Consider the following 24,162-nt stretch of genomic DNA (forward strand, 5'->3'; position numbering starts at 1 on the left):
ACTGTAAGTACCCAGTTTATTAAAAACTTGACTATCTCTACACTTACGTTTGTTTCATTGGATCACTGTTTCATGATCCTTTTCCTATCAGTATTGGAGTAAGATCAGGCGTGCTTTCATTTATAAATGTAAAACACATACATCCTCATGTGTTAAAATTAAAGCCCAATAATTATGCCAAATCATCTTTCCAGTCTACGCATAAATCAGGAAATAATAAGTACAAAAAATAAAAGTTATGTGGGTGTGCATGTCATAAAGCATAAATTCAGATTCCACATTCAGGATGCAATTCACTCATTACACTTTATATATTCCACCTTTCAACTTGAGAAAGCAGTTAATCTCCATGCAAGGCCACCTGTCAAATGCACGTTTCTATTCCTGGTGGATTTGTATGCATGGGCGAACACGATCACGTTAATGACTAGTATCAATCCTAGACTGGTGTAACCCTAGGGAGTTAAAGTACCTACTACATTCAGTTAGCTGAGTGCAGGGAGCTGTAGAGGCCTCTTGAAATGGAACCGCCTGAGTTGGGGGAGGAGGCTAAGTGTGAAATCCCAGTGACCAGAGAATAGGAAATTTACACAATAACTCAGGTCGTGGACAATCCTTACCCTCCAGGACAAAACTCACAAAATTCTAAAGCTGGAAGGGGCCCCATAAATCATCCAATGCCACTTCTCTCCCCACATACAGAATCCTCCGATTACATCCATCATGGAGTCATCCAGCTCTGACTTAAATGCTTCCAATGGCAGAAAGCTCACTACTTCTCAAGGCAGCCTATCCCATTGGTGGATAATTTGTATTCTTAGCATGTTTTTCTATTAAAAAAAAAAAAAAACCAAACCCAATGCCGTCGAGTCGACTCCGACTCAGTGACCCTATAGGACAGAGTAGAACTATTAAGTCAGAATTTGATGCCTTACTAATTCTAATTCTAATTCTGGGCAAAGTAGGCACTCAATAAGTACTGAAATAATGAATATTGACTAAATGAATGAATGAACAACAACAAAAAAAAAAAAATCCCATTGCCATTGAGTCAATTCCCGACCCTACAGGACAGAGTAGAACTGCCCCATAGGGTTTCCAAGGAGCGGCTGGTGGATTCGAACTGCCAACCTCTTGTTAGCAGCTGAGCTAACAAATGGATTCTTAAATATAAATTGACACCTAGTATGACAAAAGTAACTGCTCAAAAATACAAGTTTTTCAGAAACACAATAGCTCAAAAAATTAAGGATTTGATTCAATTCATTTAACATTTCCTAAGCAGGGAAGAATTATAAAGAATTATGAAACAGAGCATGACTTAATGGAAACAATGTTAATTAACAGAAAAAATCTTTTTAAAAAAAGTTGCCCTCAAGTCGATTCCAACTCATGGTGACCCCAGCAGTGTCAGAGTAGAACTGCTCCATAGGGTTCTCAATAGCTGACGTTTCAGAAGTAGGTCGCTAGGCCTTTCTTCTGAAGTGCCTCTGGGTGGACTCGAACCTCCAACCTTTGGGTTACCAGCCAAGCATGTTAACTGTCTGCACTACCCAAGGGCTCCTTCAACTGAGAAGAGGACCCATATTCTAGTACTCTCTCTGCTGCTATCACTCACTTTTCTCATCTTTAAAATAAGGAGGCAGATTTTGTGATCTTGACTACCACTTACAAATTTTAACACTATGATATATGACTTATCCTCAAGATGGCTATCCCTCCCCTTAAGGTGTTTACCATCTTATCTGCATTTATATACAGAGTTCAAATCCATGTACAAATAAAGGGTAAAAGTCCTACCGTGACAGGCACATGTTACAGTTAACAAGTAGACTTTTATCCACGTATTTTCAAGCACTAGGCAATGTGACCGGAAAATTAACCTGAAGTTGGCATGGAAAAGATAACCTAGGGCTATTTATTTCAATTACTTCGTTTGAGACTAGTCTGGTCCCCTGCACCTACAGCTACCATTGTTTGGGCCAGATATTTGGTTCTCAGTAGCTGCACCTGTTAAATGGGAACATCACCTCTCACCTGTCAAAACACAAGAGGTTTATCCAATTGATCTTTAAAGCTTCATCCAGCAATAAGCTGTGTGATTCTGTTTCCAATACACACTGACCCCTAATGATTCGAGGAAGCCCCAATCCCTCCGCTATCAGTTTCTAAACCATGACAAAAGGCAAGTGGTCAACAGTGTGGGGGTAAAAGAAAGAGGCACAGGATCAGTGGTCATACAAGCAGCTGAGCACACACATGAGCCCCAACTACTTCCCTGTCTTAGTTATCTAGTGCTGCTATATCAGAAATACCACAAGTGGATGGCTTCAACAAAGAGAAATTTATTCTCTCACAGTCTAGTAGGCTACAAGTCCAAATTCAGGGCAATGGCTCCAGGGGAAGGCTTTTTCTTCTCAGCTCTGGGGGAAGGCCCTTGTCATCAATCTTCTCCTCGTTGAGGAGCTTCTCAGTGCTGGAACCCCGGGTCCAAAGTACACATGCTCCTGCTCTTTATTCTTGGTAATATGAGGTCCCCATGTCTCTCCGCTCACTTCTCTCTTTTATGTCTCAAAAGAGATTGGCTTAAGACACCATCTAATCTCTTAGATTTCATCAATATAACTGCCACTGAAACCCTGGTGGTGTAGTGGTTAAGAGCTACGGTTGCTAACCAAAAGGTTAGCGAATCCACCAGGTGCTCCTTGGAAACTCTAGGGGGCGGTTCTACTCTGTCCTGTAGGGTTGAGTCGGAATTGACTCGATGGCAAGGGGTTTGTTTTGTTTTGTTTTGTAATCCATCTCATGACATCATAGTGATAGGATTTACAACATACAGGGAAATCACATCCCGATGACAAAATGGTAGACAATCATACAATACTGGGAATCATGACCTAGCCAAGTTGACAGGTATTTTTAGGGGACATAATTCAATCCATGATACTCCCAAAGCCAAATATAAATAATATTTTGTTCTTTGCTCAGCCACAGTTCTCCTTTCTCTCTGCCACTTGGTGTGAAAAAACTGGAACCTGGTTGCAAAATCTGTGCTCAAAGAGGCAGCTGGTAAACTTTGATTTCAAAAGGGAAAATGAATTCTGAATGGTCAAAGCATCCGTAAATCAAACCAAACCCACTGTCATCGAGTTCATCCCGGCTTAGAGCGACTCTGTAGGACTGCATAGAACTGCCCCATAAGGTTTCCAAAGCTGTAAATCTTTACAGAAGCAGACTGCCACACCTTTCTCCCGTGCAGCAGCTGGTGGATTGAACCACCAGCCTTTTGGTTAGCAGCCAAGCACTTCAACCACTGGGCCACCAGGGCTCCTTAGCAGGTATAAAAGAAAAATGCATAATCACAGACAAAAGTCATTCTCCAAGGAATATTTTCACAAAGTAATTTTTTTTTTTTACAAAGAACAAACAACAGAAGACTCGCCAAAGTTAAAAGCCTTGTATTATTTAAATGGTGCTTGCTGAAATATGGAATCCTGGTGGCATAGTGGTTAAGTGCTACGGCTGCTAACCAAAAGGTCGGCAGTTTGAATCCACCAGGCGCTCCTTGGAAATTCTATGGGGCGATTCTACTCTGTCCTATAGGGTTGCTACGAGTCGGAATCGAAACCACGGCAACGGGGTTTTGCTGAAGTATGGCTCCCCCCAAGTGGCCCTAGCTGTGCCAGGAGGAGGGCCCCCACCCTCCTCTACTTGAAGGGTGGGTACCAAAAATGTCTCTGGGAACAGTGGGCTGGAGAGAGTGCCTTTGCTTGCTCTACCTGAGAACCCAGCATATAAATGGAATTATTATAATCATTATCAAAAGAATGATTTTTAACTCAGGACACATGACACCTTTTATGGCCCTATTCTTAAAATGTAGATCATAACAATTATGAATAACTTTGTGAAGAATGGAAATTCCAGAACACTTACGTAATTGTGGGCACATGGAATCTGTACATAGACCAAGAGGCAGTCATTATAACGGAACAGGGGGTAGTACGTGGTTTAAAATCAAGAGAGGTGTGGGTCAGGGTTGTATCCTTTCATCATACTTATTCAGTCTGTATTCTGGGCAAATAATCCGAGAAGCGGGACTATATGGAGAAAAATGCAGCATCAGGATTGGAGGAAAACTCATTAACAACCTGCAATATGCAGATGACACAACCTTGCTTGCTGAAAGAGGACTTGAAGTACTTACTGATGAAGATCAAAGACCACAGCCTTCAGTATGGATTACACCTCCACATAAAGAAAACAAAAATCCTCACAACTGGACCAATAAGCAACATCGTGATAAACAGAGAAAATATGGAAGTTGTCAAGGATTTCATTTTACTTGGATCCACAATCAACAACCATGGAAGCAGCAGTCAAGAAATCAAATTGCATATTGCATTGGACAACTCTGCTGCAAAAGACCTCTTTCAAGTGTTAAAAATTAAAGATGTCACTTTAAGGACTACGGCGCGTCCAACCCAAGTCACGGTGTTTTCAATCGCCTTATTACGCATGGGAAAGCTAGATAATGTATAAGGAAAACCAAAGAAGAATTGATGCATTTGAATCATGGTCTTGGTGAAGAATACTGACTATACCATGGACTGCCAGAAGAACGAACAAATCTGTCTTGGAAGAAGTATAGCCAGAATGCTCCTAAGAAGCGAGGGTGGCAAGATTTTGTCTTACGTACTTTGGACATGTTATCAGGAGGGACCAGTCCCTGGAGAAGGACATCATGCTTGGTAAAGTAGAAAGTCAGCACAAAAGAGGAAGACTGTCAACCAGATGGACTGACATAGTGACATAATTACTGCAGCAATGGGCTCAAACATAGCAACAATTTTAAGGATGGCAGAGTGTTTCATTCTGTTGTACACAGGGTCGGTATGAGTTGGAACCCACCTGACAGCACCTAACAACCAAACCAAAAAAGCCAAACCCACTGCCATCAAGTCAATGCCAACTCACAGCAACCCTACAGGACAGGGTAGAACTGCCCCATGGGGTTTCCAAGGCTGTAAATTGTTACAGAAGCAGACTGCCACAGCTTTCTCCTGCAGAACAGCTAGAGGGTTTCAGTTTGCAGCCAAGCACTTTAACCACTGCGCCACCAGGGCTCCTTAACAACAACAATCTTAAAATGTTATCTATTTTTATACTCAGAAATGTTCTGTACTGGTCTTTAGATCTTATTATTTAAAGATCCCATTATACTCTCTGTATTAGCTCTGAAAATGTTGCATCAAGCTTTGACCAAAAACACAGTAATACTGCAACATCAATAATTTCGTTTCTAGTCCTTCTCCAATCAAAATTTCAAAACGAAAAAATGAAGTTTGAACGAGTATTATAAATTGTTTCTCTTTTTCTAAATTAATGTCTTAATATTTGAGTAATAAGTGTTTTTTGTCATTTAAGAAAAAACAATAATAGTTTGTATTCCATTTTTTAAATATATATAAATCGATGACCATAGCAGCACAGAAATGGATTACAAGGACAGAGACACTAAGGCATTTGTCTGTATTGGTGAGATTACGGTGGTGGTTAGTGTTCTTCTTCTCACTTATAGTTTTCTGTGCTTCCTGTAATGAGCATGTGTTGCTTTTGGGATAAGAAGAAACAAGAAGAGAATGTTCATTTGGGAAAAAAAATGAACTAAGAATTTTTTCTGCAGCACAAAGACCTGGCATTCACTCCCTCTCATAGACACAGACTTTCTCTGCAGATCCCCCTCCCTCTCGGGGCATCTCAGATGGGCAATGAGGTCCCCGCAAAAGTGTCCTGGGTCCTAGCCCTGCCAGGTAATCAGGACACCAAAAACCTCAATCCCAGTTTCCACCTCATGTGTTATTCTAAGTGTTCTGGCAAATTTAAACGTGAAACTAAAACATTCAGATTCTGCTTAGTCTGAAATTCGCAATGAGCCATAGAAGTAGTTCTTTCGAGCTAAAACATATCCTTTTTACCTGCAAATTTTCATTTATCTTTGCAAGAATAGTTTAAAATGGGATTTTTGTAAAATAAGGATGAAAGAAATTAAGATTATCTCAAAGACTTTCCTGCCATGACTAACAATTCACTCTTATATTTTAGGGAATATATATATATATATATATGTATGTATGTATGTCCCTGGGCAGTGCAAACAGTTAATGCTCTTGGCTGCTAACCAAAAGGCTGGAGGTTCAAATTCACCCAGAGGTGTCTTGAAAGAAAGGCCTGGCAATCTACTTCTGAAAAATCAGCCATTGAAAACCCTATGGAGCACAACTCTACTTTGATACACATGGGGTCATCATGAGTCAGAATCAAATGACAGCAACTGGTCTGTATTAGTATGATGTACCATGATCTATAATCTAACACAGGCCTGCTATGAACCATGGCTTAGCCTGATAACTTCAGTGCAGCCAGTGACTGAGAATACAGCTGAGTTCTAATTCTAGCTCTACACTTAATAACTATGTGACCTTGGGAAAAAGCTGGGTGACCGTGAACCTTAGCTTTGCCATAGGGAAAATGAGGATTGTAACACCCACCTCATTTTGGGGGAGTATGTTATCAAAGGAATTCATAATAGAGTGCCTAACACATTATAAATTTATAAAAAATTGCAGGTATTTTTATTCCTGGAAACCCTGGTAGCATAGCGGTTAAGAGCTACAGCTGCTAACCAAAAGGTTGGCCTTTCAAATCCACCAGGCGCTCCTTGGAAATCATATGGGGCAGTTCTACTCTGTCCTATAGGGTTGCTATGAGTCGGAATCAACTCAACAGCAACGGGTTTGGATTTTTTTGGTATTGTTATTCCCTATTAGAAACTAATGTCTTATATTTGTGTGGCAACTCAGTCTACAGGGTGCTTTCAGATCTTTTACCTCATTTGATCCTCACAGCACCTCTTTAAGTACAAAAGGCCATAATTACTATTCCCATTTTTCTTTTATCTTTTTTTAAACAGATGAGAAAAGTGAGGCTCAAGGTCACACTGCCCAGAAAGGAGGCGCTAGCTCAGCTGCTAACCAAAAGGTCAACAGTTCGAATCCACTAGCCTCTCCTTGGAAACCCTATGGGGAAGTTCTACTCTGTCCTATAGGGTCGCTATGATTTAGAATCAACTCCATGGCAATGGGTTTGCTTTGGCTTTTTTGGTTGTCCAGGGCTCTTTTGCTTGGTGGCACAGATTCTCAACCGTGACCTCAAAACAAAAAAACCTGTTGTCACAGAATCAATTCTGACTCCTAGTGACCCTATAGGACACAGTAGAACTGCTGGAGCCCACCAGCTGCTCCCGGGAGAAAGATGTGACAGTCTACTTCTGCAAAGATTAAGTGCCCCCAAATGACTGCATTTACAGCCTCTGCCCCTGAATGTGATAAAACTGAATTGCTTTTCAACTATCCTGCTATTCATACTTTAATCGACTCAAACTGATATTTCCACATGACTTCAAATTATTTTGCTTTAGAAAAAATAACAGCTTAGGAGTTTTGTTTTGTTTATTTGAGTGTGGTAAAAGTAAATTTTTTTGTTTTGTTTTTTGTTTATTTGAGAGCTTACTGTATATCTCCAGCACTGGGCTAGGTGTTCCACCTAGTCATTTCATTGAAACCTCACAAACCCTATGAGGGAGGTACGGTCAGAGTGCCCATTTAACAAATAAGGAAATTGAGGCACAGGAAGTCCAGGATTGGAATGTAGGCAAACTGTCTCCAAACACCAGTTATTAGGACATTGGTGCTGCCCAACTGGAGCTCTGGTGGCACAGTGGTTAAGAGCTCTGCTGCTAGCCAAAAATTCAGCAGTTTGAATCCACTAGCCTCTCCTTGGAAACACTACCGGGCAAGCTCCTACGTGATCACCATGAGTCGGAATCAACTCGATGGCAATGGGTCTGGTATGGTTTGGCTGTCCAACTGACATTTGTGAAACAGGTATACATTCAAAGTGCTTTCACACACACCAATCTATGAGCCACGGAGGGCAGGTATTAGCTCTCTCCTTTTACATCTGAGGAAACCCAGGCTCAGAGATGTTACGTGACTCATGACTCGTGTAAAGTTCTTTCCTGATCCAGCAAAACCACCACGCAGCTCTTTTGACTCTAAATCTCCGGAGATCCTCAAATTCCTTTGCATCTATTTGAAGAGTGAGACGTCCACAAGCCCGGTCATTCTTGAAAAGCAACCATCCACCTTAACGACTTCAGGGTTATCACTAGAGTTGACAGTGGAAACGGACACTGTCACACGCGGGCGGAGGGAGGAGCGTGGGGGACAGTGAAAGAACCTCAGATCCTGGCGTTACCGCCTCGAAATCGGAAGTGGGCGGTGAAATCACTGACAGAGCAGGCCCTTGGGGCGGTGCCAGCGCCGCATTCCTCCTTCCACCCCCACCTCCTCCCTCCAGGTTCCCGGCGGGACCGGCGAGAGCGCGCCCCGTGCGCGCGGAGGAGGGCCCGTCGGATCCGGCCGCGCGCGTCTGCCAGCGGCGAGTGCGGGGCGCCAGCGAAGGGCGCGCTCAGGCCGCGGCGGTGCCTGTGAAGGAGCGAAACACAAACTCGCCCCTGTACACGTCGGACACGCCTCGCCGCGGTACTAGCGGGCCTGACGCGCCGTCGTACCCGGGCCTCCGCTTCGCCCTGAGCGCACACATACTGGTCCGGCGCGGGGCGCGGCACGCGGGACCAAGTTCTCCTCCCACCCTCCCTCGAGAGGGCTGAACGGAACCCGAGTTAGCAGGGAGCACCCGGCCCGCATGACTCCCTCGGCGGTCACGACGCGCTCTCCGACTCTTCCCTCCGGGGTCCCTCCTTGGGCCCAGCCACGGGGCACGCGGAGGGGTCGCTTGGGGAACCGCCCGGGGCCGGCCCGCCGCTCTCCTACCTGCGCCTTGGCTCCCGGAGCCGGGTCGCTCCCAGCGCCCGGCCCAGCCACCCGGGGCGCCCGGGGGACCCCCGCCCAGCATGGCCCGGCCGCGCCGCCCCGTCGCTTCCTCTCTGCTGCCAGCGGCCGCGGGGGTGGGCTCCAGGTCGCCGGCTCCTCCTCCTCGACCTCTTCCTCCTCCGCCCCGGCTCCCCCAGAGACCCAAGCCGAGCTGGGAGGGAAGTGGGGAAAGGGCGGCCAAAGAAGGGGAGCCGGCTTCCTCCTCTACGGCCAGCGGCATCCTGCCCAGCCCTCGTCCCCACACACACCCACACTCACGCAGAATGCGGCAGCGGGCGCGCCGGACCAGGGCCCAGCCCTTCTCCCTGTACCTGGATGGAAAACTCCCTTTTTACTCTCGCTCAGTTTCTGGAGGAAGACAAGTGGGGAAGTGCGCTGGGAGGACGGGTGTCACAGCGAAGGAGAAGCTGTGAGGCCCTAAGTGTACACGAGGGCGCCCCCAGATGCATGAGTGGGAGTCGATGGATGAATGAGAGAACTAACTTATACAAAAAAAAAAGGTGAGGGGAAAAGGGAGAGATGCGAGGTGACACTAGGAAAGGTATCAGTGGTAGCAGCTGTTCGAAGAATGAGCTGTGAGTCCACGTTCAACACTAGATTGGTTGCTTCCAGATCCGTGACCCAATGTAAGGCGGTTCCGTTCCAGGATGATAATCCTTGCCAAGCTCTTAGACCAGCTACACTCACCTCCTTCGCTGCTTCTCTTTGACTGATTCAAAGAGGCTGTTGCAGCACCTTTATGTAGCACCCGCTACAGGACAGTGGGAGCAAAGAAGTGCCAGAAATGGTTTCTTGCTCTTCAGAGCTTACCTCCGGTCAGGAAGACGAAACATGTTCCTGTAAAAAATAGCATCATACAACAGAATATGCCAAGTGCCGGGGGCTTAGCACAAAGGTGTTGCAGAAGTTCAGAAGTGGGAGAGTGTGTGGTGAAGAGAAAGGGTCAGTAAGACTTCTGGAGGGATGGGAAGGATCTTGCTAGAATTAAAGGAGGGCTAAGGTCCCTTTTTTTTTTTTTTAAGGTCCCTTCAATGGTAAGAATTTTGTGAGCGAAAACGCGTTGTTGTTAGGTGCGGTGGAGTCGGTTCCGACTCATAGTGACCCCATGCACAACGGAACGAAACACTGCCAGGTCCTGTGCCACCCTTACAATGGTTGCTATGCTGAAGGCCATTGTTGCAGCCACTGTGTCAGTCCACCTTGTTGAGTCTTTTCCACTTTCCCGCTGACACTGTACTTTACCAAGCACGATGTCCTTCTCCAAAGTATGTAAGACACGGTCTTGCCATCCTTGCTTTTAAGGATCATTCTGGTTGTACTTCTTCCAAGACAGATTTGTTCATTCTTTTGGCAGTATTATATATTCAATGTTCTCTGCCAACGCCACAATTCAAAGGCATCAGTTCTTCTTCGGTCTTCTTTATTCATTCTCCAGCTTTCACATGCATATGATGTGATTGAAAATACCATGGCTTGGGTCAGTCACCCCTTAGTCTTCAAGGTGACATCTTTGCTTTTCAACACTTTAAAGAGGTTGTTTGCAGTAGATTTGCCCAACGCAATGCGTCTTCTGATTTCTTGACTGCTGCTTCCATGAGTGTTGATCGTAGATCCAAGTAAAATGAAATTCTTGACTTCAATCTTTTCTCCATTTATCATGATATTGCTTGTTAGTCCAGTTGTGAGGATTTTTGTTTTCTTTACGTTGCGGTCTAATCCATACTGAAGGCTGTGGACTTTGATCTTCATTAATGAGGGCTTCAAGTCCTCTTCACTTTCAGCAAGCAAGGTTGTGCCACCTGCATAACGCAGGGGGTTAATGAGTCTTCCTCCAATCCTGATGCCCCATTCTTCTTCATATAGTCCAGCTTCTTGGATTATTTGCTTAGCATACAGATTGAATAGGTATGGTAAAAGAATACAGCCCTGACACACACCTTTCCTGACTTTAAACCACTCAGTATCCCCTTGTTCTGACTGAACAACTGCCTCTTGATCTCTGTATGTGTTCCTTATGAGCACAATCAAGTGTTCTGGAATTCCCATTCTCCGCAGTGTTATCCGTAGTTTGTTATGATCCACACAGTCGAATGCCTTTGCATAGTCAATAAAACACAGGTAAACATCCTTCTGGTAGTCTCTGCTTTCAGCCAGGATCCATCTGACATCAGCAATGATATCCCTGGTTCCACATCCTCTTCTGGATCCAGCCTGAATTTCTGGTGGTTCCCTGTTGATACACTGTTGCAGTGGCTTTTGAATGCTCTTCAGCAGAATTTTGCTTGCATGTGATATTAATGATATTGTTCTATAATTTCCACATTCGGTTGGATCACCTTTCTTGGGAATAGGCATAAATATAGATCTATTCCAGTCAGTTGGCAAGGTAGCTGACTTCCATGTTTCTTGGCATAAACGAGTGAGCATTTCCAGCACAGCATCTATTTGTTGAAACATCTCAGTTGATATTCCATCAATTCCTAGAGCCTTGTTTTTTGCCAATGCCTTCAGAGCAGCTCAGACTTCTTCCTTCAGTACCATCGGTTCCTGATCATATGCCAGCTCTTGAAATGGTTGAACATCGACTAATTCTTTTTGGTATAATGACTCTGTGTATTCCTCCCATCTTCTTTTGATGCTTCCTGCGTCACTTAATATTTTCCCCATAGAATCCTTCACTATTGCAACTTGAGGCTTGAATTTTTTCTTCAGTTCTTTCAGCTTGAGAAACACCGAGCGTGTTCTTCCCTTTTGGTTTTCTGTCTCCAGGTCTTTGCAAATGTCTTCATAATACTTTACTTTGTCTTCTCGACCCACTCTTTGAAATCTTCTGTTCAGTTCTTTTACTTCATCATTTCTTCATTTTGCTTTAGCTGCTTGATGTTCAAGAGCAAGTTTCAGAGTCTCCTCTGACATCTATCTTGGTCTTTTCTTTCTTCCCTGTCTTTTCAAGGACCTCTTGCTTTCTTCATGTTTGATGTCCTTGATGTCATTCCACAACTCGTCTGGTCTTTGATCATTAGTGTTCAACGTGTCAAACCTATTCTTGAGATGGCCTCTAAATTCAAGTGCGATATACACAAGGTCATATTTTGGCTCTCGTGGACTTGCTCTGATTTTCTTCAGTTTCAGCTTCAACTTGCATATAAGCAATTGATGGTCCGTTTTCACAGTCGGCCCCTGGCCTTGTTCTGACTGATGATATTGAGCATTTCCATAATCTCTTTCCACAGATATAGTTGATTTGATTCCCACGTGTTCCATCTAGCAAGGTCCATGTGTATAAAAAAAAAAAAATAGTCACCGTTAATGTTGGTGAAAGAAGGTATTTGCAAGGAAGAAGTCGTTGGTCTTGCAAAATTCTATCATTCGATCTCCAGCATTGTTTCTATCACCAAGGCCATCTTTTCCAACTATACATCCTTCCTCTTTGTTTCCAACTTTAGCATTCCAATCACCGGTAATTATCAATGCATCCTGATTGCGTGTTCAATCAATTTCAGATTGCAGAAGCTGATAAAAATCTTCAATTTCTTCATCTTTGGCCTTAGTAGTTAGTGCATAAATTTGAATAATAGTCATATTAACTGGTTTTCCTTGTAGGTGTATGGATATTATCCTATCACTGACGGCGTTGTACTTCAGGATAAATCTTGAAATGTTCTTTCTGATGATGAATGCAACACCATTCCTCTTCAAGTTGTATTCCTGGCATAACAGACTAAATGACTGTCCGATTCAAAATGGCCAATACCAGTCCATTTCAGCTCACTAATGCCTAGGATATCAATGTTTGTGCATTCCATTTCATTTTTAACAATTTCAAGTTTTCCTAGGCTCATACTTCATACATTCCATGTTCTGATTATTAATGGATGTTTGCAGCTGTTTCTTCTTATTTTGAGTCGTGCCACATCAGCAGATGAAGGTCCCGAAAGCTTTACTCCATCCGTGTCATTAAGGTCGACTCTACTTTGAAGGGGCAGCTCTTCCCCAGTCATCTTTTGAGTGCCTTCCAACCTGGGGGGCTCATCTTCCGGCACTATATCAGACAATGTTCTGCTGCTATTCATAAGGTTTTCACTGGCTAATGCTTTTCAGAAGTAGACTGCCGGGTCCTTCTTCCTATTCTGTCTTAGTCTGGAAGCTCAGCTGAAATCTGTCCTCCATGGGTGACCCTGCTGGTATCTGAATACCAGTGGCATAGCTTCCAGCATCACTGCAATACACAAGCCCCTACGGTACAACAAACTGACAGACTCATGGGGGTGAAAACCCATAGCTGTGCTTAAAAGTTGGTGTGTTATGGGACAGAATGAATGTGAGCATGCTTGATTGGGCTTAGGAATATGGGCTTGTCACTTTTGGGTGACTTATTCTTAATTTGGGGCCCACAGACCCCTGTAGAGGTCCATGGATGATTTCGGTGGTTCATGGAACCCTTGAAAATATGTGCAAAATTTTGTTTCCATCTGTTTTTTATTTGTCTTTTAAGATAACTTTAATCAACTTATCAAAGAGTTTGTGACATAAGAAGGGTTAAGATCTACATCCGTAGACAGTAAGAAGCTATGGAAGGTTTTGGGGCAGATGAGTGATATTAAAGGAAAACCTGGTGAGTGATATTACTACCACTAAAATGACAAGTATTTATTGACACATACTATGTATAACAGACCAGGTCAAGCTCTGGAGACACAAAGGCATATAATGTGACAAAAGTCTGAAGAAGGGTACCTTGCAACAAGATATAGGGAAATTCTGAAAAACCACCAGAATATACGGTCATTTACCGTAGGTGTATGTGTCATTTACCATAGGAGTACATGGTCATTTATTATAGCCAGGTGATTCTAAAGTTCAGTCGGGGTTAAGGACCACCAGGTAATATGGATAGATTTGAGGGAGGCACAGAAAGATCAATTAGGAAAAAGGTAACAGTCCTGGTGGGAGACCATGACCAAGAATAATGATAGAGAAGTTGGGGCTATGTTTAAGAGATACTTTACAAAAAAAAATTGTCATCAAGTCGATTCTGGCTCATAGTGACTCTATAGGAAAAAGCAGACTGCCCAGTGGGGTTTCCAAGTCTGTAATTTTTACAGAAGCAAGCTGACACAACACATCTTTTCTCTGTGAAACAGCTGATGGGTTTGAATCGCCAACCTTTCACTTCGCAGCCAAGCCCCTAACCACTGCACCACCAGGGTTCCTAAGAGATAATTCAGACCAAACCAAACCCACTGCTGTCAAGTCAATTCCAATTCAGAGATACTTAGGAAGCAAAATTATATAAAACTTGGTGACTAGACGTTGAGGGTAAGAGAGAGGAAAGCATTTAAGATGACTCAGGATTTTAACTTGGTTGATGACGCTGGGTGGATGGTGGTGCCACAAAGCAATGGTTCCCAAATAGGATTGTTTATTATAATCCGTTGGGGAAATTATCCATATTTTTTTCCTAATTTTGTATCATACTTACTGTGCCAGATATTCTCTTGTCAACTTGGTTATGCTGGGAATATGTTTCGCCGAATTCCCTGCCCTGGATGGTTCCAAGTTACACTTGGCCAAAAGAGTGCTATCTGGGAGGTGGCCATGAAGCAGCAGCCATTTCCTTCTGAAGGCCATTGTTGGTAAGGGGCAGTGAGTGACAGATGCAGAGGTGTCAGTGGGTTGCAGTTTGCCCTTCCTTTTCCCTGTCTCATGTCTAGGGCTCCTTCCCAACTACTGACCCTTGCTGACCAACAATGAGCCCAGATCATCAGCAGCACACAGCCTCTGCACACTCCCAGAGGCAGTGGACACAAAGAGCCATCAATCTTCCATAGACTTCTACTCAGACCCCTTCACGGTCCTCCTCTAAATAGCTGGATGTGCGGACTTTCCAGTTTCCTGGCAAGCTCCAACTCATTCACCTGTGTAGGACTGGTTAAAGACCGCTTTCTGATTTTGCAACTCCCCTTTTTATACTTCTACTTCTCCCACAATTGCCTAAAACCTAATTCCTATAGTATATTCCTTATTCCACAGTCCTCACAGTGGTTCTGCTTTTCCAGCTGAACCCTCACTGATAAACCTACTGACCACAAATCTCTGGGGTGAGGACTACGTGAGTCTTCCTTTAGCTTCATGACAGCTTTCTGTGTTCACACAATGCTATATTAATTAGGGCCTTCTTGATTGCAGCTAACCAAAACCAATACACATTAGCTTACATAGAAAAGAATTTAGTTGAGGATACAGGGGATGCTTCATAGAGTTAATGGCCTAATGAAGCTGGTCTTCTGGGAAGACTAGAACCAAGCATTAGAAAGCCAGCAGAGCCCTGACAGTCTCACACATCCCTGCTCTTTTCTGGACATCTGCTTCCCTTTGCTCCCAAGTTTACATGTTTCTCGGGAGCCCTGGTTAAAGTGCTTGTCTCTAACTGAAAAGTCAGTTATTTCAAACCCACCAGTTGCTCTGTGGAAGAAAGATGTTACAGTCTGCTTCTGTAAGGATTTACAACCACAGAAACCCTATGTGGCAGTTCTATTTTGTCCTGTAGGGTCGCTATGAGTCAGAAATTGACTGGATGGCAGTGGGTTTGGTTTTTGGGTTTTTACATGTTTCTGATCTAGTGATATGCATGGAGACACTGACCCTTTGGGAGCCAATTCCAAATCTCTAGGAAAGAGATCCTGATTGGCCCAGCTTAGGGCAGAAAGTGTAGGCAGCGGGGTGGGACCACATAGGACAGGCCCTGAACTTGGGGTAAGGGGCAGTTAGGGAAGCTATTGTGAACTGTACAGCCATCCCAAAATATGTCTACTATGAATGTCATGGTGAGGGGCAGGTTCCACGAGACCTGCTGCTTGTGAGCAAACTAATGACTCCTTTAGTTCCCAATCTGCTTTTAATACAGCCTCCATCATCACTATTGCATAGCAGTGTTTGCCATGGATTTAAATTCTGGATGTGAGATGTGTAAAGGATTTCTACAGAAAGGATGACTGAGATCAAGCGATGAAGGGATTTTTTAATTTAAATTCTTAGAAAACTCTTTTTCGTGAGTACTACCAAAAAGTCTTTATGAGATTAGAAATGGAGTAACTTCATACATGCCAGTACATTCTGAGTTCACAGCCTAGGATCTTTGCGTCACTAGTAGAGCCTACACCAGCCCTGCTACACTGAAATTTTGCATACCTACCGGTTACATTTGCATGTCTAAGGAACATGAAGTACTGTGGGTGTTAATGGTGATGGAAAGATCACACTGATGAGGGGTAAGGTTATACAGCCAATTATTATAATTGCTGTCAGTAAGTTGTACATCTGTAAAAAGTTGAATTGGCAAAAGTTGTGTGATAGATATTTTACAGACCCAAAAACCAAGCCAAACCCACTGCCATCAAGTCAATTCTGACTCATAGTGACCCTGTAGGACAGAGTAGAACTGCCCATAGGATTTCCAAGGCTGTAAATCTTTATGGAAGCAGACTGCCACATCTTTCTCCCTCAGAGTGACTGATGGGTTCAAACCACTGACCTTACGCTTAGCAGGCAAGAGCCTTTAATCGCTGCGCCACCAGGGCTCCTTCATTACGTTTATAACAACGACAAAAAGAGTAGCTGATGAGGCTGCTTATGTACAGCCAAACACCTCATGGGATCTGGTTTCTTGGTTGGGAGGTTTAGGGTCATGGTTTCATGGGGCACCCCAGTTAATTGGCCTAATAATGCATTTAGTGTTTCTGTTCTACCTCCTAGTTCATCGCATGATGCCTGGGGTCTTAAGGTTTGCAAGCGGCCATCCAAGGCACAACAGTTGGTCTCTATTCACCTGGAGCAACAGAGGAAGAAGGAGAGGCAGGAATGATACGGGATGTGTTGCTAATAGCTTCCATGAAGAACTGCCTCCTTTGCCATGAGACCAGAAGAACTGGATGGTACCAGGCTACCATTACTGAACATTTTGATCAAACATTCCTTAGAAGAATCCTGATCAAAAGGGGGAAAATGCAGAACAGAATTTCAAACTCTCATTGACTCTAGACTTCGTGGAGCTATGGAGGGTGGATGAACCCCTGAAACTATTGCCCTGAGAGAATCTTTAAAGCTTAAACCAAAAATATTCCCTGAAGTCATCTTAAAACTGAGCAATAGTTTAGCTTAAGTAGTAAAGAATGTCTGCCTTGAGCATTATGCTCTTTTAAGAGCTATCCATATAGGATCGGTTTGACAACAGCAACTCTGTAAAAGATTAGATAGGAATCTTATGGGGCAGTGAATTTATGTTAATGAGGGAGGAACAACTCAGAAAAGAGGGGGGAAGAATGGTTGCACAACTTGAAGAATGCAATCAATGTCACTCAATTGTACATGTAGAAACCGGTGTATGTTGAATTGGTGTATGTTTTGCTATGTATATTCTCAACAACAAAATAAATAAAATTTTGAGGAAAAAACATACTGTGGGTGTGAGTTTGTAGCAAGAAGCTGAGAATTCAAAAGGAAATAAAATATATAATGCTTTTACCAGGTTAGAGAAATGCGCGAATTGTATTTAAGAATAGGGGAATCTCTTCGAAGTTTACTAATAGTAACTGATATTTACTAGGCACCAGACACCAAAAAAAACCCCACTGCCATCAAGTCGATTCTGACTCATCGCGACCCTGCAGGATAGAGTAGGACTGCCCCATAGGGTTTCCAAGGAGTGCCTTGTGTATTCAACCTGCTGACCTTTTGGTTAGCAGCCATAGCACTTAACCAGTATGCCACCAGAGTTTCCATGCCAGACACAGTTCTAAGCAATTTTGTCAAATTTATTTCATCTTTACAGCAATCTGATCGTTACAGTCCTTTACAGAGTAGGTAACTAAAGCACGGACAGGTCAAACAGCTTGCCCCAGATCACAAACAGTAAGTGGCGGAGCAGATATGTGAAGCCAGGATCCCTGAGTCCAAACGATTATTCTCCTATCATATCATGAGACTTAGGATTAAATAATAAGTCATGCATGCTGCTCTTTTTCCTGCATGTGTATACCCCCCTTTCCTTGGTTTCATTCCTAGAAGTGAGTGGGAGGAGAGAACGTTGTATTTGAGAATTACACCTTATGTAGTTAACGCACCTCTATCATCCTCTCCCCCTTTTAAATTGTGAGCTCCTTGAGCACAGGTGGTATGCCTTTATTCATCTTTGCATTCTCTGGCCAAAGACTTTTTGGAATGAATGTTCTAATTTGAGATTCTGATTCTTGACAGGCTGGTTGATTTATTTCTCAAGTCTCCTGGAAATTCTCTGAGTAGGGCAATGGTTGATATGCAAGAGAATTCCCATCAAGTTACATAGCTAGAGTCAAATAGGAAATATTCTCATTGAAAACAATAACAATGCTTAAACAATTCTGGGAAATTTGATTGTCTAAAGGAGATCTTTTCTTAAAAAAAAAAAAAAAAAACTTGAATGAATTGGCGAAAAGAAATCTGTCTTAAAGTCAGGAAATAACTTTAGACAACGTGAAGACTCTCATTTGTCAATGCCTGGAAATAGGAAGCTGGTCCAGTTTCAAATGCCATCAGATAATGGCAATGCCAGAGGATGTTATCATAGCTTTAGGCTAAATATATACTATAAATAAGCTTCCTTTTGCAGTACATGCTGTCTAACAGCTATAAGAGTGAGATAATACATGGGAAACTGACAGAGAGGCTGTGGACTCCTGTTCTAGATATGCTATCCCGGGACGCAGTATACTTATGGCACATTTCTATGTCCCTGTGATTAGTCTCTGTTAGAGTTTTGGCATCCAAAATAGGCTTACATGATCAAATGACTAAAGCTATTAAGAAAGGGTGTCTTAATTTTATTCTGCTAACTCTCCATCACTCAATTTATTTATCTTTTCCACCTGCTCTTGCCTCTGTTTACCCATGTATAATGTAGGGACAGCTAATACCTCTGCCCATGAAGCCCTTCAGTCAGATTGACTCATGATTAAATAGTTCATTGTGGAACAGCCCAGGAGTGCTCCTGCCCTTTCCTATCCTCTGCTCTGAATAAATAGATTTTACTCTCTGTTAGAATTTCGGCATCTACAGTTATCCCAACTTGCACTAAGAAAGAGACCTTCATCCATTCTCATGGATCCTCGTTAGTTCATTAGTTTTATGTCTCAGCCGTATCAGTCACTATCACTATCACTTACATGAAATAGACATCGTCCCCTCATCTCTTTCCACCTTTCTTGTTGCTTGTCTGGTGTGACCCTTGACAGGTAACATGTTACTCTTATAGTTCTCATACTTGTAGGGTACAACATTAATCACCATAATCTAAAAACCCGTTGCCGTCGAGTTGATTCCAACTCATAGGGACCCTATAGGACAGAGTAGAACTGCCCCATAGGGTTTCCAGGCATCGGCTGGTGGATCCAAACAGTTGACCATTTGGTTAACAGCTGAGCTCTTAACCACTGAGCCACCAGGGTTCCAATCTCTATAATAAAACCATGTAGCAATTTAATTGTTGTTTAAAAAACTCAGCAACCTCAAGCGTCTTCTTCTGATTTGTAATCTTCCCTCACCAGGATGGAGAGAACCTTGACCAACCTCCTCCAGTGCTTTGTTGCCCTAATTCTCTCACAACTTATTCCTGTCTTGTCTGATCAGCATAGCTTCCTGGCCTACTTTTTCTTAATGGGAAAAAGGAGCCCACCCAATCCAATGGACCCCAATTCAACAAAGTCACATTCGTGAAGAATGCAGCTTGGCTAATTTCAGGAAGCCAGGCAGGCAGTTCCAAAGACAAGGTCTTTAAGTGGACATCTGTCCGAAGCTATGAGGCTGTCTCATTAATAAAGTGCCCTACATTTAGCCACCCACAGATTTTTTTCCCAGGTAGCCCCTTTTCTCCATGTGTTTCACAGTGAGGAATGTAAATGTGATCTTTGCTCTTCTCTGGCAAATTCTGTTAGTGGTCAAGTCACGTTTTTCTGACCATTTACACCCTTTAACCAATTTGAAAATTGGTTCCAAAAATAGACTAAGTGTTCCTTCTCCAATTAAATGTGTGTGTTTTAAGGCAAGTCCCTTTATTTCTTAGTTTCTTTCTTTGAAAACAAGAGGGAAAGCAGATGAGTGGATTTTAGACTGTTAGATTTTACACGTGGTCAGTAAAACTGTGAGAAAAATAAAGGGATCAGATACATAATATTACTAATGTTTTATTTTGCCAAGTAAGTTTATAAAAAACAAATCAAAACCTTTTACTAGCTACCGTCACGATCATTTAAAGGTCCTTTTAACCTCAAAAAAAATAAGAGGCGTAATATCAGGATAAAAGATACTCCCTTAAATGGGATAAATTTATTTTTTGAAAAACTCATTGTTTTCTGTTTGTTTGGATTTTTTTTTCCTTCTCATTTTGCCTTGACCCAGTGAAACTTTCATGCAGGATGGCTAACGCTCCAAGTGGGCTCTTACTGGGCAAACTGTCAAGACAGCCTGGAGCCTAGGAGCCCAGAAAGCCTCTCTCCTGTGTGATGCCAAGTCTTAAAACAACAGACCAATGAATATAACTAGGTTTTATGTTAGTAAAATGTTTGTCTATTTTTCAAGTACAAACCTCTTCATAAGATTTTTTACTTTGGATTTGGGCTTTCAGAGGGCAAAACTGAAACACAGTTGGGAATTGGAACTAAACTGCTAGTGGTCATTGGTGGCATTAGCGGTCATTGGTGGCATTGTTGCCTTCCAAGCCCATGTGGGATGCTCTTCTCACCCCCTCTGAAGTTGCATATGGCCATGTGACTTTCTGTGGGCAATGAAACGTTAGCAGAGGTGATATGTGTCGCATCTGGAGAGAAGATTAAGGGCCAGTGCTTGACTCATCGCACTTTTCTGACTGTGACGATGGAAGTGTGTCTTGAGATGACGCTTCTGTCAACTTTGATCCAAGTGACTCTATGACCAGAGTCCCCCTGAAAACCTCCATAGAGCATGTAGCATGAGCAAGAGAAACAACAGTTACACTGAATTAAGCTCCTGAGATTTGGATGTCATTTTTTGCCAGGATAGCCCATCCCATCATGACAAGTACACCAAACTTCCCCTATTCTGAAGACTTATTTCCTGAAGGGCAGCATGATGTCTCAGATCATAAATTTGGGAACTGTGAGCTACTTTCAGACTGCCACCAACAACACTCACATTGTTGAATTTGTTGATTTTCCCCAAATCATAACTTATTCTAATAGTTAGCAAGGTATTCCTCCAGGAATGAAAGCTAAGTCTTGGTAAAGGCAACAGCACACAAGAATGGTATCATGACAATATTGAAAGGAGGGGGTTTTACAGGGCAGGGCATCCCTCCCTTGGAGAAAGAACCTCCCTGTTCTGAGTTGGAATAAGAAAGTTAAAAGAATTTCCAATCTGATATCATAGCGTTTTATAGGACTTCAAGAAAATCTCCTTAAAATGGGAAGAATACCATTCTTTGATCCATCCTGCATCTTGAATAATAGATGTAATGGCTGGAGCTTTAGAAACCATATTGGACCATTTAGACAAGAGCCACAGCCTAGGAATGGCAAAATGGAGAACTGGACTTAATCTGGTTCCCTGACAATTTCATGGAGCTGCCTTATCACCCCTGGAGTGCCTACCTTCAGATTTTCATTATGTGATAGAGGAAAACTGTTCTCTTGTTTATGCCACTGTTACTCTCCTTTTTTTCTATTATATGAAACCAACTCTATTATGTAGCATAAGTTTGTAAAATTATTTTTAAAATACTGCTTATCTCATTCTTTTTAAATTTGTTGTAAGTATTTTTATAATTTAAAAAATAATGCATGTAGTTTATTTTATAAAAGAAGTATCATTTATTGAGGAGATGTATTCTTTTTATTGATGGGTTAAACAATCCTAGCTTGGAGCTCTGGTGTGGGGAATTTAGCCTGCATTCTAGACCGTTCTCTGTCAAGTATCCGAGGCTTAGCTCTCTGTGCACAGGGTCGAGGGTGGCGTGGCTAATAAACTATAGCTTTGATCAGCTTGTTAGTGGTTTGAGGACTTCTGTTGCCTGACCCTCCCTTCTCAGTGGATTGGCATCTCAGAGCCGCTGGCCTGAAACCTCTAAGGATATGGTTCCCTCTCCCTTCGCCCAGAGCTTCCCTTGCTCTGACTCCAGAAAACTTTTTGTGCTTTCTCAGAAATTAGTCATGACAGTTCAAGAAGCCTGCCAGACATCCAGAGTTTGAACTGAAGTGTGTATAACGTGGACATGTAATACATGAGGAAACTTAGAGGTCTGCGGATCTCCTGTGTTAAATGAATAAAACATTGAGGCAAGTTTACATAAATCCCTGTTTTCATCTCTTCAGATCCATTTAGCCTTTAGGCTCTTAACCCTGAGAGATTAAATTTGACTGGTATTTACACTCTCCTGAGAACCACAGAGGTGAGGAGACTCCAGCAAGGGTATACATGGGAGAGAGTGTGGGAAGAGAAGGAGCTCTGAAGCCAAGTTACAGAATGAGGGTCCAGGTATCTGCAGTGGAATCAAGGTCTCTAGGAGGAGGGAGGAGTTCACTTGTGAACAATTTACAATTTCCCCAGGTTTTTCCTCCTGCTAGATTACCTTCCACACCCACCCACTGGGGTTAGTATAAGGATTGATGGTGGGTTTTATTATCAGCCTAATTCAACTGGAATTGAAAAGGGAAATCACTGCTGCCCACCCCTCTAAAAAAAAACTGAATATGAATTCTAAAGCCAAGCAGACATTTACAAAATTGCATGTGCAAAAAATTCCTTCCATTCTTGCATTTTTGCTAGAACAAACCCTAAGATGACATAATTTACGTGAAGAGCTTGGCAAGGAGTCGCCCCTAACCATTGCTGTTCCCCTTTCCCTCTTCTGCTGCCCTAACGGTACTGCCCATGTAAAAAAGCTGTTTGCATGAAATGTTATAAAGAGACTTACCTACCTTATTGGGCAGACACTGCCCTATTCCTCCTTCAAAGAAGTCAGTCTCCCTAAAAATCAAAATCATCTGTTTCCTTTCACTTACTTACCAGTTGGAATGAGCTGGCACTGTTGGGGGACTGTTCCTAAGCTAATTGCTGCCTTGGTAAGAGGCCTCTTTTCACCGCTATAACCTCCAACAGGGAGGCCCCCAGGGCGCTGTGCACTTCCAGTGCACACATACTGATGGCTGTGTGCCTCTGACCAGTTCCCTCCCTTGAGACAGAAAAGCGGCAGCAGCAGCACAGCGAGGTCAGACGCTGACTAAAGCACTTTATCCTTCAAGAAGACCATGTCCCAGTTCACATGCTTCCCACCTTCCTGCTCATAAAAAGCCAGCTTAGACTACCCCCTGATTTGCTGGAGATTGTGGGTCCAGAGCAATCCCTCTGTGGAGAGCAGTGATTTTGTTCAGATAACCTGTGCCTAAGCACACCGGGAGTGTGTACCAATGTCCCCTGTAAAATGGTGAGAGTAGAACTGTCAGAACCTGTCTAACTTCAGGGGGGCAATGTGAATCAAGATTAGCCCAAGGCCGATCCCTATGAGGTGGAGGTCAGACATACTTCCACTTTCCAATCTTTTCTTCAATTCTGACACCAGTCATCCCTTCCATGGCACTCTCTACTTCTCTGTTGAATTGGGTAGTCCACTGCAATGGCCATACACAACTCACAGACCATACTTCCATCTAAGTGGTTTATTAAAGAAGCAACAGAGCACAACTCAGGATCAGGATCAGAAAGCACACAGGCAGTCTGGAAGATTCCACGGAAGAGAAGAGCACATCCCTCCCTTCTTCGGTGAACGACAGCTCTCTCACCTCCTCTTGGCTATGGAAGCAAGCAGGCCCTTCTCTCTGCCATGTAGGCTTCCTCTCAGCCTCATGAAGACAGGCTCCTCTTGGCCCTCTGAGGACAGGCTTCTTTGCCTTTGGCCTTCCTGCCATCAGCCTCTCCAATGCTAACTGACCCAGCACATAGCCAGGATAGCAGTTTTGTTCGGAGCTCTTAGCTGCATTCCGAGCAGCAGGTTTCTGCCGTCACCACTGACTCGGACACAGGGCCCCTTCCAGGCCTGTCACTGCCGCACTGCTGCAAGACCCCTTCCAGGCTTCTCGCTATCTTTAGTGGTAAAGCCCTTGACCCATGTTACAGCTCTTCTAGGAGATTCCTTGCCTAATCT

The 24,162-nt window shown here is 43.2% G+C and overlaps 1 protein-coding gene across 3 annotated transcripts in view; it reads right to left on the bottom strand.

Moving 5' to 3' along the window:
* DISC1 (DISC1 scaffold protein) overlaps window positions 1-9,205 on the bottom strand; it is a 417,270-nt gene extending 408,065 nt beyond the window's left edge. For all 3 annotated transcript variants that reach the window (XM_049868319.1, XM_049868320.1, XM_049868321.1), the window contains exon 1: window positions 8,898-9,205. In XM_049868319.1, the coding sequence (XP_049724276.1) occupies window positions 8,898-9,177 (280 nt within the window). In that variant the 5' untranslated portion in view covers window positions 9,178-9,205. The remainder of the gene's footprint in view (window positions 1-8,897) is intronic.
* Window positions 9,206-24,162: the final 14,957 nt, after the last annotated feature.

The sequence above is a fragment of the Elephas maximus genome, chromosome 24, assembly GCF_024166365.1.
Source record: "Elephas maximus indicus isolate mEleMax1 chromosome 24, mEleMax1 primary haplotype, whole genome shotgun sequence".
Lineage (NCBI taxonomy): Eukaryota > Metazoa > Chordata > Mammalia > Proboscidea > Elephantidae > Elephas > Elephas maximus.